This window comes from Cervus elaphus, chromosome 7, assembly GCF_910594005.1.
Source record: "Cervus elaphus chromosome 7, mCerEla1.1, whole genome shotgun sequence".
Classification (NCBI taxonomy): Eukaryota; Metazoa; Chordata; class Mammalia; order Artiodactyla; family Cervidae; genus Cervus; species Cervus elaphus.
In genome coordinates, this window is record NC_057821.1 from 47,895,751 (window position 1) to 47,911,982 (window position 16,232).

Here is a 16,232-nt window from a genome sequence, read left to right on the forward strand (position 1 = left end):
CAGGGTGTTTTCAAACACATTCAAAAGAGAAGGCATTAAGACCCAAAAGACAGTTAAATGGTTACTAAGGATAAAAACCTGAAAGTAGGCAGCATTTTCTTTGAGATGAACATCAATGCATTTGGTGATCTGAAGGATCCAGCTCCACTGGGTCTGCAGGGTGTCCATGTAGGCCTGAAACAAGAGAATAGCAACCGTCTCTCCACCACTCAGCCGTATAGAGGCATCCGTCAATCCACAGATGGGTGAGCCTCAAGGAAAAGTATGAAGCAGTTTTTAAAACCTAATTCCAAATCAAGTAGAGTTTTTTTCTAAAAACTGAAACTAGAATCTCCCAACAGGAACCTTTTGGTATGGTAGAAATTAAATTTTAAGGCCAATTTTGGAAATTCCCTGGTGGTCCAATGGTTAGGACTTGGCACTTTCACTGCTGTGGCCCCAGGTTCAATCCCTGGTCAGGGAACTAAGATCCTGTAAGCTGTGCAGTCAAAAAAAAAGACCTAGTGTTAACAAGTGGGTATCCTTACAAGTATTAGTTAAAATATTCATCCCAATGACATAACTCCTGACCAATCAAAACAGACCAGTCAGAACAAGGATAAAGCAGGGGCATCGAGTCCTATTCCGGAGAAGGCAATGGCAACCCACTCCGGTACTCTTGCCTGGAAAATCCCATGGACAGAGGAGCCTGGTGGGCTGCAGTCCATGGGGTCGAGAAGAGTCAGACATGACTGAGGGACTTCACTTTCACTTTTCACTTTCATGCACTGGAGAAGGAAATGGCAACCCACTCCAGTGTTCTTGCCTGGAGAATCCCAGGGATGGTGGAGCCTGGTAGGCTGCTGTTTATGGGGTCAGACACGACTGAAGTGACTTAGCAGCAGCAGCAGCAAGTCCTATTCCTATTCAGCTGTTAGATCATGGGGAGGTCCAAGGAGAAGGAGCAGGACCCTATCTGTGGTCCATGCCCCCCCCACCCATGTCCTCAACCTGCCTTTTGTCTGTGGAAAAACTTTAGCCAAAGAATGAGCTTAATCAGAGAAGTGAGAAAATGCAGAAACAAAGGAGTACAGTCCAACATGACTAAACGTTAATAGTTTAGTCATTAAGCAAAGTCAAGGATCTTTAGTTCCTCCTCAAGGGCTATATCCTGTGAGTTGTCCTGTCCATACTGAAACTTCAACCAGGTGGAAGAAGTTATCTACATGATGACTAGACTGTAGCCATGACATAAGCTACCGCAATTTGAGAACTGGCCTCAAATAAGTGTGAACAAACCGATCCTGAAACTAGAGACTAACTACTTAAAAGCATCAAGATGACACCAATCATCACTGCATGACTAATTTTGAGATGACTATCAGAGCTGACTCTGCTATTTCTGCACATAGCCCTTCCCACCGTCCATAAAAGCTCTTGCCCACTGATTGTCAGTAGAGGGAGTCAGCCTTTGGACAAGGAGTCTGCCTTGAGCACATCCCACAGATCACAGTCTAGGACAGAAGTCAGCAAACTACAGCTCAAGGGCCATATCCGGCCCACTACTTGCATTTATAAATAAAGTTTTATTGGCAAACAGCCACATTCGTTCAGTTACATGTTGCTACAGTTGCTTTCACACTACAATGGCAGAGTTAATTTCAACAAAGACTAAATGGCCTGTCAGTCTAAAATATCGTTTGATTCTTTCCAGAAAAAGTTTGCCAATCCCTGGTCTAGGGTGTTGATAAATAAACTTGTCATGGCTTTGCAATGGGCAAAAACTGCTTATTTGTACAGTCTTTTGTTTTTTGGATAGTCTTATTTTTTGAAGTGTCCCGTCTCTTCCCCTGATAAAAATATAAATCTCATGAAACCCACCTCAATTTTATCTGAAGCTGGATGTTGATTGAGGACAAGTTGGTCACTTTCTTGTTTAAGCTTATTGAGCTCTTTCTCCTTAACTTCCAGCTGACTCATGCGTATCTGTGAGTGAAAGAAAAGCAAATCCTTTAGAGCAAGTCACCGGCAGCTTCCCACCCCTCCCACCGTCCTCAGAGGAATCAAATACAAAACTGCATCTTGGAAATGAACAATGCCAGAGAACTGCGTGATGTGTTCCTCAAGAATCGTAGCATTGTTAAGACCAGAAAGGATGCTGAGATCCAGTATGTGTCTGAGGCCAGACGGGTGACACATCTCTGAATTCACATAGGTGATGTGATAGAGTCACAACACATACTTGTGGTTCAGTCCCTAGGTTGTGTCCAAGTCTTTGTGACCCCACGGACTGTAGCCCGCCAGGCTCCTCTGTCTATGGGTTTCTCCAGGCAAGGGTACTGGAGTGGGTTGCCATTTCCTTCTCCAGGGGAGCTTCCCGACCCAGGGATCGAACCCAGGTCTCCTGCTTTGCAGGCAGATTCTTTGCCACTGAGTCACCTGGGAAGCCCACAACACATACTGAGACTGTCTACTTCTCAGGTCTAAGCCACCACGTTCTTCGGGGCACACTTGGGGATACCGGACTGAACTACCTCACTCCTCTGTCCACTGTCTTCTGAGATGCTAAGCACCGCACTGCCCGCCTTAAGTCACTGGAAAGCCTTCAGAAAAAATGGTTTTTCATGGTCTCTCCACCGAGGCTGAACCACAGGTGGCCAATTAAATGACGACAAACGCGCCCATCGCCACCCCGCGACTCCCGGGGGCTCCCGGGGGCTTACCGAGAAGGCCTCCTGCTTCTGAGCGATGTTGGTGTTCCTGTCGCTCCAGTCATAGAGCAGCTCCTCCTCCTCGCAGTCGTTGATCCACATGATCTCGCGGGACGTGGCCTGGATGATGTTCTGCAGCTGCCGCAGGTGGTCCATCCTCTCGAAGGATGCTTTCTGCACAGGACGGTCAGAGCAGCGTTAGGACAACAAGATGCAGATGAATGGAGCTCCCTGCAGGTTTCACAGATAAACCCTGGCTGGTTCCTTTTACAACAAAAATCCCAAGAATCAGTCAAATGTTGTATTCAGTGATCAGCCGCGAGGTGGAAAGGACCCACCCAAACTTAGGAACAAGGGGACAATTTTAGATTCAATGAACTAGCTTCATCCAGATGCGTCTCGATTCATACACTGATGTTTGGCTTCACTAATTAGTTTTGGACTATAAAGAGAAAACAGATTCTTAAAAAGATAAATCAAGCTCTTTCTGCCCTCTCCAATGTCCCTGAAATTCAAGGTGTCATCACGTTGGAAAATAGCTGTGTCGCCACTAGCCATGTTATTTAAATAGTATCATTGCCAACAGGGAAACACTGGAAAAGTGAAGACAGGATGATACAAATAGGCAGAAGAACAGAAATATCTCTTTTTACGAGTCAAGGAATTGATTCAGCTTGTCATAAAATAGTAATGATGGTCTGGTAAACCTCTCTCTAAAGAAAACAAGTCTTATTTTTGCTTACATTTTATAAAAAGGCTGCAGTTCACAAGTGGAAAAGCTTCATGGCTTTAACTGGAAGTATTTAACAAGGGCTATTGACGGGACCCTTCAACTTGCAAATAGAACAGCCTTAAGAACTGTCTTCAGAAAAAAATATTTTAAAACTCCCTTGTAAAGAAAACACAGCAGCAGAAATGAAATTGGCATCTGCAAGTCCCTCATATACTTCCAGGTACTTTCAGAGTCCTTAGGGATAGAGCCAAGGAGGTGCTTTAATCCCCAGGTCCACATTTACAAAACCGAACTGCACTGGACACAGAGCTTTTAGAAATAAGTCGTCTTACCAGTAGGTTTTCATACTCCTCCTCCAACTGGTAGATTGCAGATTTCTCCCGCTAGAAGAAGACAAACAGCGAGTTAATTATTTAATTCCCCCTGAGAGTTTACATAGAAAGAACAGCCCTTCTAAATCTCCTTCTGTCAAACACATACTAACTTCCGATCCCCCAGTAGCAAGAAGTAGCTGCTCTATGGAAACTTTTACCCACAGGGACCTTTCCCAGTCGGTCTGGAGGCAAAGTCCACTGGCCTGGCGGTGGCACCTCTACAAAGTTAAGGGCTCATCACTGTCACTTACAGACTCACTGTTACACAAACTTTTAAAAGTTTGAAAATATCATTTAGGACTCCTCAGAACTTAGAGAAAAGAGGGAGAGACCTGATCAGATACTCAGGTAGACGGAAGTAGGTTAAAACAAACAAAGAAAAGAGTGGAAGAAGTAAGAATGAGCATCTCGGGCTAAGAACAAAAGTCAGTGATGTAAATGGTACAAATGAACTCATCAATGAAGTAGAAACAGACTCTATATAGACAACAGACTGTTGCTGCCAGTGGGGAGTGGGGTCGGGGGGTGGATTGGGGGTTTCGATCAGCAGACGTAAACTAGTATATACAGGATGGATAGACAACAAGTTCCTAGTGTATAGCACAGGGAACTGTGTTCAGTATCCTGTGATAAATAATCGTGGAAAAGAATGTGAAAAATAATGTATACATGTGTAACTGAATCCCTTTGCTGCACAGCAGACAGTAACCACAACATCGTAAATCAACTATACTTCAATATTCAAAAAAATGCCCAACGGCCAAGATAAAAAAAAATTCCCAATCTATTGGGGAAGAAATCACAGACTCATGTTTGAGCCCAAACTGCCTGGGATGGTGTAACTACAGCACCCTCAGCACACCGTTGGAAGCAGCTACAAGGCAGAGTTCCGAAGTACCAGGTCGGCTTTGATCTTGTCCAGCTGCCAGCGGTAGTCCCCGATGGCGTTGTGGATGCTCCTGTGGCTGGTGATGTGCTGCTCCACCGAGGCCAGGTCCACGCCCCAGGTCATCATGTCCATCTCCGCCTGCCACGGGAGACACAGGGGGCCCTTCATTTCCGATTCCCTCATCTACAGCACCCCCAGCGGCCAGGTGGCCGCGGGGCTTGTGAAGCTTGCACTCAGATACAAATGAAGCTGTAAATAATCAATATTTTTGAAACCAAAAAAAAAAGTTTGTAAAGGCTTGGGAATCCCAAACAGCTCATGGGGATTGCCCAATACAGTAAAAGTTGGGGGTTCCCTCAACTTATCTGCCCCCATCTCAAGATGGGCTGAGCAGAGACAATTCTGTAATGAGATCCTTGAAACCTAGACCATATGCTCTGAAGGGAAAAAAAAAATCTACCTGTGCACGTCCAAGTGACCTGTGTATATATACCCCTGTGAGTGCAGATCTATGTATGACACAATGTCACAAGATACTGACAGAGGTTTCTATATTCAGTCGTTTTTAAATGTGCATCAAAAATATTTCATTAAGCTCAATCAAGTACTACTTCCCAAGATCAACAGTTGACCTAAGACAATTTTTCATTGTTTATTTCTTTAACTTGTTTTGAGTAATGCAGTTGTTGACTCTTTAAATCCAGAATTTAGCACTGCCTTTTGGGTTGCCCATTTCAAACCCATTTCAAAGAGAAGTGACAATATATATCCAACACCTTCAGTTCAATGAATATTGGCGATATTAAGATTACGGATTTATGTTAGCTTTCTAAAAATTAAACCTAACTTTCTAATTTGCATCTCCATTACTTCAATTTAAGAGTGCCAAATAATAAGAATCAAACATATTATTTCACAAGCTGCATACTGGGGCGAGTCTATCATCTCATCTTTCTTTGGCATGAGCTCACGTAAATTGCCAAATCTCTCGGACATGGGGAGGGCAAACATTCCAGAACGGTACTGCAGCAGAACAACACACACTGTTCTGAGCCACATCCGTGTTCTCATGTACTTGACGAGCCTTCAGAAAAGGCAGCCCACCAGACAACTGTAAGTCACCCAGGATTCTGACCTTTCCCTCCCGTGGCTCCCTTCAACTTTAAAGCAAAAACAAGTGAGTGTACCGGGAAGTTAATGAAATGACCAACCCCGCCTTCATTACCAGCCAGGTGTGCGATATCTGCCCTGTTCATCAGCAGAAACACAAATCAGGGAAGCAAGACCGTGGCCCGGGAGTTGTGTGACTGTGTGCCGATTATGCTGCTGGAGACACCTCTCACTTATCAGCTGGCCCTGCGGCTCAGTCCCCCGGGAGTCACAGGAAGAATGCAGCCGTGGAGGAAGCGGGGACAAGAGGAACGGGCCGGAGAACCTCAGAGCAAACCGGCAGTGAGGGATAAAACAGCTCGCAGTTCCTTTGAAACCCTCATCAATTGCATCTATTAGAAGACGCCCCCTCTCTCACCACGATGGAAAATTGAGTCCATGTGCTAATGCTATTTTCCAAAATTTGAAAATGTTGAGCCTTGGGGCTACCCTGGTGGTTCAGTGGTAAAGAATCTGCCAGCCCCTGGGTTGGGAATATTCCCCAGAGAAGGAAATGGCAACCTACTCCAGTATTCTTGCCTGGGAAATCCCATGGACGGAGGAGTCTGTGGGATTACAGTCCATGGGGTCACAAAGAGTCGGACACCAGTTATCGACTAAACAAAAACGTTGAGCCTTGGCATACTTTTAAACTATTGTTTTAGCTTGAATATTCTATACTAAACTTTTCTACAGGATACCATGCTAAGTCACTAAAAAATTTATTGTACTGTAGGGAGAGTGTAAACATTTTGTTAATAAAATGCTATGTTTACAGATTAAAAAAAAAAAAAAGTTGAGCCTTTGCTACAAAAGATTCTCACAAAGCTACACCCAACATGAATTCAGAAAGTGACGAAGTATGAGCTGTCATTTTATAGAACTGTCATAGTGACTAAGAAGAAATGAGAGGATCTGCCATTTTAGAAGTCATCTGGTTCAAAGGTTGTTTCACCTAATGTCACTGATCCTCCCGACATAGTCCAGGCTCCAGGAGCTCTGCCCAGCCTTCTCTGCTGGCTCCATCCCGCAGGGACAGGCGTGCCCACCCCCCTCCCCAGTCCTATCTGAGCACGGTTTTATTACAGCTCAAACCCAGCTATCAACCCCACACTGCTCTGCATAGAAATTTGGCACTTGGGTGTATATATACATATATCTTTTTTTTCTTCAATAATCTCCCCTTTCAGGGCTATGGGACACAACTTTGGAACCCTCATTTTCTGGAATGGAGTCAACACATACAACAACACGCGTCAGAAATGTGTGTTCAAAGATTTAAAAGGAGTTGGGAAACCTGCAGATAGGTTTGTATTTACGTTTCTGGAATTACAACTTTGCTCTTCTATAAGCCCCACCTTCTTGTAAGAGTGTTACAAAGTCTTTGGTAAGACATGGGAGAAAAGGTTAACTGAATGAATGAATGACTGTTTAGTCCCATAAGCCCTCACACTTGCGAAAGAACACCCACAAAAAAAGATTGAGAAACGTCAGAACCACTGCCGGACTGGTCCAAGAACAAGTCATAAAACCACTCTTTCTGACAACCGCGATCACCCCTCTGCACGACTGATCGTTCTAACACGCCCACCTTCTCAAGAGAAGGACGGTTCGTCAGGGTCGGTTCTCACTATAAAATTCCCATCTACATGATGATGGCACATTCCTCCTGCCACCTGTTCATTACAGCCCCTAATTACTACATAAAACAACAAAACAATCATTAGTGGTGAAAAATCCTTTGTAGACACTCCAGTTCTTGGGGCTCAGCACGTCAGGTGCCAGGATCTCACTTCGCTCCCACATCAGTGATATCACGCTTGCCCAAGACGCCTGACACTTCAAAAATACAAGGCGAAACAACCCATGAGCCCAAACCGGAAGACCCAGTTTCCCTGCCTGGGCAGCTCCTCCAATTGCTTGCCATTTTATTTATTTTTTGCTTGCCATTTTAAATGAACCTCCACAACATTCTCCTTCTTTCTCTTACGGACCTCTCGGTAACACCTGATGAGCTCAGAGAATGAAGTGTTTTTAGCCCATAAACTCTCATAACAGAGGTTCCGGTAAGAGCTAGATTTTCACAATCTACCAATTCAATCATACCTGTTAAATATTACTCGAGTGATAAAGTACGACTGTAAAGACATGAGGCTGGTTCCCTAAGCCACATGAGGAAGGAAAAAACAAATCCCTGGAGTTTCATTTCTTTCTAAATAAAAGCCTTCATTCCAAAATAAAAGCCGATGAGGAAAGGGGCCGGGAACTCTGAGCAGCGACCCCCGCCCGCCCGCCGGAAGCCGCTTACCCTCTGCTGCCTCATCCACCCCAGACACTCGCTGGTGAGGCGCTTGGTGAACTCGTCCCAGCCGGAGCCGCTCTGGCAGGTGTACCCTCCGCCGCCCTTGGAGCTGGCCCTGCGGACGCGGGGGGCGCTGATGGCTTTGTAGAGGGCTCGCATCTGCTCCTGCAGCTGCAGCAGCCTGAAAGGAGAGGGGCCGTCACAGCGCGGCAGGGAGACAGCCCCGAAGACCCGTCCCGGGCAACCTCCCCCTCTGGGTCAGTTCAGGGACCACACATGCTCTTTTTTCCTATGACTTCCTTTTTCTTTTATGATTTTATTTATTTTGTCTGCGCTGGGTCTTCATTGCTGCAGGGGCTTTTCTCTCGTTGCAGAGAGTGAGGGCTACTCTTCGTGGCAACGCGGGGGCTTCTCACAGGCTCTAGGGCACCCGGGCAGGCTTCACTAGCTGCAGCTCCCAGGCTCCTGGGCACAGGCTCAGTAGAATCGGCACGGGCTTAGCTGCTCTGAGACATGTGGGATCTTCCCGCATCAAACCCTCACCTCCTGCACTGGCAGGTGGATTCTCTGAGCCACCAAGGAAGCCCACAAATATCTTATTTATAGGCTTTTTTTAAAAAAATATATACCTTAGTCACAGACAAAACCTTAAGTATTCCGCTGCTCCAAGCCTGAAGCATCACAGCAAGGGTAACTGCCTTTGCCCAACCTGGTAGCATCTTGTACTTTCTCACGAGTTCCAGCCCGGGGATCTCCTAGGACCCCACGCACTGAATACCATGATCACAAAAAATCAGACTACACACCTCTGCATTCAACGGCATCTTCAACTCTATGAGTCTCATTGCTGTATGCAATAAACTTAGCTGGACTCTATTTTATTCATTCTTTTAAAAACATTTATTCACTTGGCTGCAGCAGGTCTCAGCTGCAGCACGCAGGATCTTCAATCTTCACTGCGGGGTAAACTCTTACTTGGGGCATGTGGGCCCTAGTTCCCTGACCAGGGATGCCACCCAGGCCTCCAGCAGTGGGAGCGCCCAATCTTAGCCGCTGGGACACCAGGGAAGTCCTCAACTTAATCTCAGACTCAAAAGTCAGCAACCGCACCCAAGGCTTTTGCTGCCCACTAAGTGGAAGCACAGTGAACATCTCACAGCAAACTCGACTCTTCAAAAGGAGCACACCCTCCTGGGCAGGTCTGTTTAACTCACTGCTCGGCCGCTTCGTGATTCCACAAAAGATGAAGGTAGTGGGTTTAGGTGATTTGTATTAGAGACCCAAAAAAGGGGTGAAATTATCAAGCAAGGGAGCCTTTCCCGGAGAACGTCTGTGCTTCCCTCAAGGGAAGACCTGGGTCAGGGGACTGAGCGTAACTCCTGCACGTCTACAGGCCTGTCTGCACCATGCTCACTCTTCGGACAATACCTTTCCTTTCTCTCTTTTTAAAAAATGTCTATTTGGCTTTGCTGTGTCTTAGCTGGCACTCAGTATCTTTGTTGTGGCATTCAGGATGTTTTAGTCACCACGTGTGGGATCTTTAGTTGCGGCATGTGTGATCTAGTTCCCTGACCAGGGATCGAACCTGGGCCCCCTGCGTTGGCAGCAGGGGAGGCTTAGCCACTGGGCCACCAGGGAAGTCCCCGCAGTACCTTTTCTGATAAGCATCACAGGGCTGGCCCATCTGCCGCATCTCTCTGATCAAGCTGTCGGTGATTTCCATCTGATCGTTGGCCTGGGCGAAACACTCGTCCAGCTCCCTGCTCCGGGCCAGCTGAATTCCATCTCCATACTTCAGTTCCTGCAAGAAAGAAGTCATATGAAGGGAGCACACGATACTGGAAAGAAAAGCTTCATGTGTGCAAACTGGAAGTAAAAGTTTCTGCTATAAACTTAAATAAGTACCCCCCCCATTCTATGTAACTGCAAAAAAATCTTTAACTGAAAATTATCTTATTAATTTGAAGAAACTGTCTGCAATGCAGGAGACCTGGGATCAATCCCTGGGTCGGGAAGATCCTCCGGAGAAGGGAATGGCTACCCCCTCTTCTTGCCTGGGGAATTCCATGGAGAGAGGAGCCTGGCAGGCTACAGTCCACGCGGTCAAAAACAGTTAGACACAACTAAGGGACTTTCATTGTCACAAACCAGAATTGTAGACTGCATTTTAAAGTCTGAGAGGCCTTTAAAAGCACATCCAAGGATTGCTGATCTCGCCCTGCTTCAGTGTTAAATGCCTACCTTTCTTATTTACACAAGACATTCACCTAACTGGAATTCTGTTGTGCTAAGAATCCTGTACCATTATGCCAGATAAGATCTTTTTTTTTAACACAAACTGAGTTTTTCCTGCATCTTGTGGGAAGTAACTTTTCAGTTCTTAGAAAGCTGTCTGGTTGGTTGTATTGAACTAGTAACTTTTCTGGTTTTGATGATGAGTGATACTTAGTGAAATGCCACTTTTGGAGGGAGCTGAGTGATGGGTACTCAGATAAAATCACGGATCTCTTGACTGCCACGCCTGATTCAGTGAGATCCGACGCTATCTCAAGGAGCATGAGGCCTTCACCAATGTTACCATCGCCCCTCAATTTTTAATAGCTCATTTTCCCATACTGTGTAATGTTTCTCCTGTAGAACTGTTCTCACAAGATGGTAAACTTTCCTGAAAAAATGACATTAAATTGATGGTGTACATCACAATCCACGACAACCCAGTGACATAAACACGTCAGAGTGCATCTCTAGGAAGAGAAAGTGTTACCAAATCACACAAACGACCACAGGTGATCGCAATCCCAAAAGGATGGCAATCCACAGACTACGCATTTGTTGGGAAAACAGTGTGAAAACTAGCTCCCATGGTTAAATCAACACTGCAGGTAGCCGGGGAAGTCTGTTCTGAGACAAAGCATCGCTACATGCTAAGGATGTGAAGGAGGTGAGGGATGAGATGGCAGAGGTCCACGAGTCTATGTCAGCACGAGCAAGCCCAGGAACAGAAGCAGCTGCGGACGGCTCTGAGCGGGGAAACCGAGCTTACGGGCTGCACGATGAGCTCCGCCCTCATCAGGCAGTCGGAGCAGTTCTGCAGGAGCTCCTGGATGGTGTTCTGGTTCTGGTGCCTGGACATTGTTCCCGTTTGACTGCAGAGAAATCACAGAGAAGGCAGATGGTAAATTTTTTTTCTTTTCCATTTTGAAAGACTGTAAACTTTCAGAAAAGATGCAAAAACGCTTCACCCAGGTCTCTCAGTTTTTCACAGTGGCTGGGTCTCTGGGTCCCCCTCCCGCTTTTGTATGCTGTTCCAGTAGATGCAGATGTGATCCCTGGGTCAGGAAGATCCCCTGGCAACCCACTTCAGTATTCTTGCCTGGGGAATTCCACGGACAGAGGAACCTGGTGGGCTGTAGTCTGTGGGGTTGCAAAGGAGCTGGACACAACTGAATGACTAAACAACAAACGATACATCTTTCTGACCATTTGAGAACCATCTCGCTCTTTTATCCCAAAAGGTTTCAGCACGTTTTTCCTAAGAATAAAGGCATTCAAATATATAACCACAGCAGAATCATCAAAATCAGGACATTTAAAACTGACGGGACACCATTTTCTAATCTACAGAACATTTTCAAATTGTACTAATTAGCCCAGTAATGTTCTTCACACCACTTTTTTTTCCCCACCCAGGTCTAAGATCTAATTGGGCTTCCCTGGTGGCTCAGAACGTAAAGAATCAGCCTGCAATGCAGCAGACCTGGGTTCGATCCCTGGGTCAGGAAGATCCCCTGGAGGAGGGCATGGCAACCCACTCCAGGATTCTTGCCTGGAGAAACTCCACGGACAGAGGAGCCTGCTGGGCTACAGTCCATAGGGTGGCAAAGAGCTGGACATGACTGAGTGACTAAGCACAGCACAAGATCTAATCTGGAAATAGTCTTTTGAGTCCTGGAAATGCATTTCTAGCAACTTCTCTGTCACTCATCCCACGTCAGTGCCACCAAAAGTCCCTCTGGAAAAGGGGGCTTCAGCCCAGAGTTGCAGGGCTTCCCTGACCAGTCTGTGAGGGCACTTGTAGGAGACGAAAGAAAAGCTTATTCTGCAAAAATATTTCCGGCAATCATAGACAATAATGGTAAAAAAAGAAAAAATGGGGTGAAGAAAGTGATGGCAAGTTTAAGTATCTTTAATGCAAAAACAAGGCACTTTTACTTTCAAGATGACGGTGGAGTATTACCCTGTACGATGCTCAGCCACAAGCGTATGGCAAACGCAGCACTTTACTGGAAGACGAGTGGCAGAAACCTTAAAACAAGGGTGGTGTTTAAGGAGAATGCTGTAGATACCCTACACTTTAAAAAAATATTTTATTTGTTATTCATTTGTTTGGCTGTGTAAGGTCTTAATTGCACAAGTGAATTCCTAGTTGCGGCATTCCCAGACAGGCATTGAACCTCCACCCCCTGCATTGGGAGCCCAGTCTTAGCCACTGGACCACAAAGGAAGTCCTAGATATTCTACATTTTAAAGAAAGAAATTAAAGAAATTCAGTCTGTTCCAGATATACATTAAAAGAGTCATCTATAATAAAACAAGTCTTATTTTTTTTAATTTGCCCAGATACCTTATGCCACAGCACAGCCCACCACGGCTTAGCTTAAGAGAGATTTAAAGCTCGCTAAAGTATTACTGTTCAGGAAAGACTTTACGAGTGTCCGTCCTACAAGAAACCTGAGCTTCTCCCAGCGTTCAAAGCCACGTCAGGCCAGCCCAAGCTTTCAGATAAAACTGACGCCGGCTCAATATACTGGACTTTCTTTTATGTGTGTCTGTGTCGGGAAGGGTGTCTGTGCACTTTAAAGGAAGAATTTCACCTTTAAAAAAAAAAAAAAAAAAGAAACAACTTTGAAAAGCACAGGCTGTACCAGGCAGAGATGGGGTAAGGTCACAAGAATGTGGGACGCTCCCCCTCCGCTCCTGATTCTGCCTCATCTCACATCCGAGAGGCACTTTCTCCTGCTGCCACCCGTTGGCAGCCTGTCCCGGCCAGCCGGGCTCCCGACATGCCAGCACCCGCTGAGAGTGCGTGGGTGAGAAACCAGCTCCCCTGGGAACCGGTGCCAGGTGGGGCCAGGGCTGCTCCAGGCAGGCCGGGCACCGCCCACCCAACAAAACCAGGGCGCCCCACCCTCCCCGCATGAATGCCGCCCTTCTCCGCCTCCCACTCAGAATCAGGCAGGGGACCTGGCACACCTCGGGGAGTGCTGAGATATAAACAGGACTCCAGCCCTTGTCAAAACCTGTGCAAAATTCCAATTGACTTAGAACACTTTCCAAAAGGCACCTATTGTAATAGGGAGGAAAGACCTTCAGGAGACAAAGAGAGACATTAAGAAGCACAGAAACGTCATTGAGAGACCGAGGATGGGCAGGCAATTAGGGAGGTCCTGTGAATTTGTTTTCCTAGCTGAAGAGGCATGAGAGGACCTTTCTTCTGAAACATTGGGTCATTCTGATCTACCAGTGGGTTCAGAAGGTGATTCCCACAAAGAATGCCAGTCCCTCCCACATAGACAGGGCGCTCTCAGCGCAGCGCAAAGTCAGAGTTTCTTCAATGACTTAATAATGTGTGCGACTATAAAAACTGCTTAGCACAGTGAGCTCCTAGGCAGGTGCCGATGGGGACGCTGGGTGAGGGAAGCGCTTGGCCAAAATGTTCGCTTGGGTTTTTCCGTATCGTAAAAAAATTAAGATATTAAACATTAAAAAAATTAAAAAAAAGCAGAGAGGCCAAACTTGTGAATGAAGGTCTCTTAAGTGTATATGCAAATTTTTTTGGCCTTGCCTCGGGGCATGTGGGATCTTAGTTCTCGGACACAGGATTGAAACCATGCCCCTTGCAGCGTAGGCAGAGTCCTAACCACTGGGCCGCCAGGCAAGTCCCTATAAGGTCTTTTTAAAGTGACTTGATGCCACTAGATTCCTTTGACAACAAAATAAACTCATCAGCTCTCTTTATCCAACTACTAGAGTAGTTAGTTACATGACACTTAGAGGAAAAGCAATTAAATGTTGGTTTAAAATATTGTGAATTTGCACTTTAAAAAAAAAGTAACTCCATAGTATTAATAATACTAAAAAGAATTATTCATGTTTTACTAAAGGACATGCTTATGTTCACTATACACACCCTTGACAGCCGCTAAATCCCTCTGTGTTTGCCTTGGCAGGTCAGGAAACAGATTAACAGCTGTCATGCACCAAAATCTAATCTCTTTAAAAGTATAAAAAAGAAAAATGAAAAGCTAAACTGTAAGCACAGTGTAATGAAGAGCCTTTGGTACTGGGACTGGTCTATAGGAAAGTATGATCTGATGAAGCAAATCTTCTCTTAGACACAACCTTTCAAGACTGGTCCTTAAAGCAAGACCTACAGATCCCGTCTGTCGTCTGTAAAATTTCACTTCAGTCGGAACATCCTTGGGAAACACCATCAAAATGAGACGGGAGGAAGGGAGACCCAGGCCCCCTGAGGTTTACTGGAGGAAAGAGAATCCACCTTCACATTTCAGCGGTCCTGTTTCCGCCCAGTGACGGATCCACACAGAGCTGGCTGTACTTAAATCTAGGAGGCTGTGTCTGCTCAGAGGATTCTGACTCACCAGACACCCAGATGCTTCGCAAGGCTGGACCCTACAGCAGAGGAGCCAGGAGAGCTTGCTTCAGGGAACACCAGTGGTTTTTTGTCATTCAAAATTTTTTAAGTCAAAAGCATATTTTTTCACATAATTTTAGATTTTTTAGTTAATATCTGAAATTTTTTAGATCTCAGTTAATTCATCTGTTAGGCTAGATTCTGTCTAAAATTTCCTTAGCTCATTTGTTCTGTAACTTTATTTTATGAAGCCAACAAATGCACTACTCCTATTGAAAATAATTCAGAAGTCTATGTTCTGTTTAAAGATAATAAAGTTTCCTCTTCATATAGTGCATTTGGGGAAAATGTGAAATTCCATCAGACAGGAAGAAATCACCTTTAAGTAAATACGTATCTAACAAGCACATAAGGACTTTACAAATCCTTAGCCTCAAAGAAATTTTCAGAACCAGTACGAACTGGTGTTAGGGGTGCAGAGATTTTAAACCATATTAGAAATTGAACTAAAGACGTCAAAGTTCAATTTTTAAGTTTTATTTCAGTGACATGGAGGATGAAGGATGTCATGCAAAAAAAAAAAAGAAAAAAAAAAAAAACTCATTTGGGTCAAACCAATAAAAAAATAATTTTGACCAAAATTAATAGCTTGCCTTGAAAACATAACATGTGTCCTTAAAAGTTTTTAACATCTCTGAAATCCTTATTATCTTCAAACTCACAAAGACAAATGATTCATACAACAAAGGGCCTGCCTACACTTTTTTGGAAAATCCTTCCTAAAACTTGTTTAAACAAGTAAGGGTTGCAGCAGGTTTACATAAAGCTCCCTTCATCAGAGGCTAAATGGAAAACATGGTCAGGATTTTCATCTAAGTGGGCCACATGAAAGCATAACCGGTATTATAGAGCTTTCTGTTTTATTTTACTACCTACAAATAACAGTCATTTCTTTAAAAAAAAAAAAATTCCAAAATTAACTGTGAAGTCATTAGTTTAGCACTTTTCCCAAGATTATAGGAAAAAAAAACAAGAAAAATATTTTGAAAAGGGGAGTGCAACATTACAAGATTAAGACCTTTTTTTGATACTTTGTTTTATGAAAGTCTTTTACAGTCTTTCATGCTGTTCATTAGACACTTGACCGGAGCCCCCGGCTCTGTATGTCTTCTTGTGTATATATTTTCTCTCCCACTCGGTTCCTTCTTTCGTTTCTTCCTCCTTTGCTCGGTCTCTTCTCTGTCTCTCTCTCCTTTTTATTCATTCCACCAACACAGGACCCCAGACATGTGCCAGAAATGATGTCTTATGTGTATTTAGATTCACAGAATAGTGACCTTGGAAAAACTCAATAAATATTTGATGGAAATTATGATGATTACATAACGCTCTTGAAACTTAACTTTCACTAACATGGACTTAAAGTCTATTTGCTTAGCT

At 44.8% G+C, this 16,232-nt stretch overlaps 1 protein-coding gene and 1 non-coding gene across 3 annotated transcripts in view; one reads left to right on the forward strand and one right to left on the reverse strand.

Moving 5' to 3' along the window:
- The window catches only part of LOC122697621 (desmoplakin), a 44,132-nt gene that overhangs the window by 20,303 nt on the left and 7,597 nt on the right, over positions 1-16,232 (reverse strand). For both annotated transcript variants that reach the window (XM_043908591.1, XM_043908592.1), the window contains exons 2-9: positions 11,181-11,283; positions 9,790-9,938; positions 8,144-8,318; positions 4,696-4,824; positions 3,756-3,806; positions 2,703-2,864; positions 1,861-1,965; positions 79-174 (exon numbers count right to left, since the gene is read on the reverse strand). In XM_043908591.1, the coding sequence (XP_043764526.1) occupies positions 79-174; positions 1,861-1,965; positions 2,703-2,864; positions 3,756-3,806; positions 4,696-4,824; positions 8,144-8,318; positions 9,790-9,938; positions 11,181-11,283 (970 nt within the window). The remainder of the gene's footprint in view (positions 1-78; positions 175-1,860; positions 1,966-2,702; positions 2,865-3,755; positions 3,807-4,695; positions 4,825-8,143; positions 8,319-9,789; positions 9,939-11,180; positions 11,284-16,232) is intronic.
- Positions 391-463, forward strand: TRNAE-UUC. The gene has a single exon. It is a non-coding gene; the product is annotated as a tRNA-Glu (tRNA).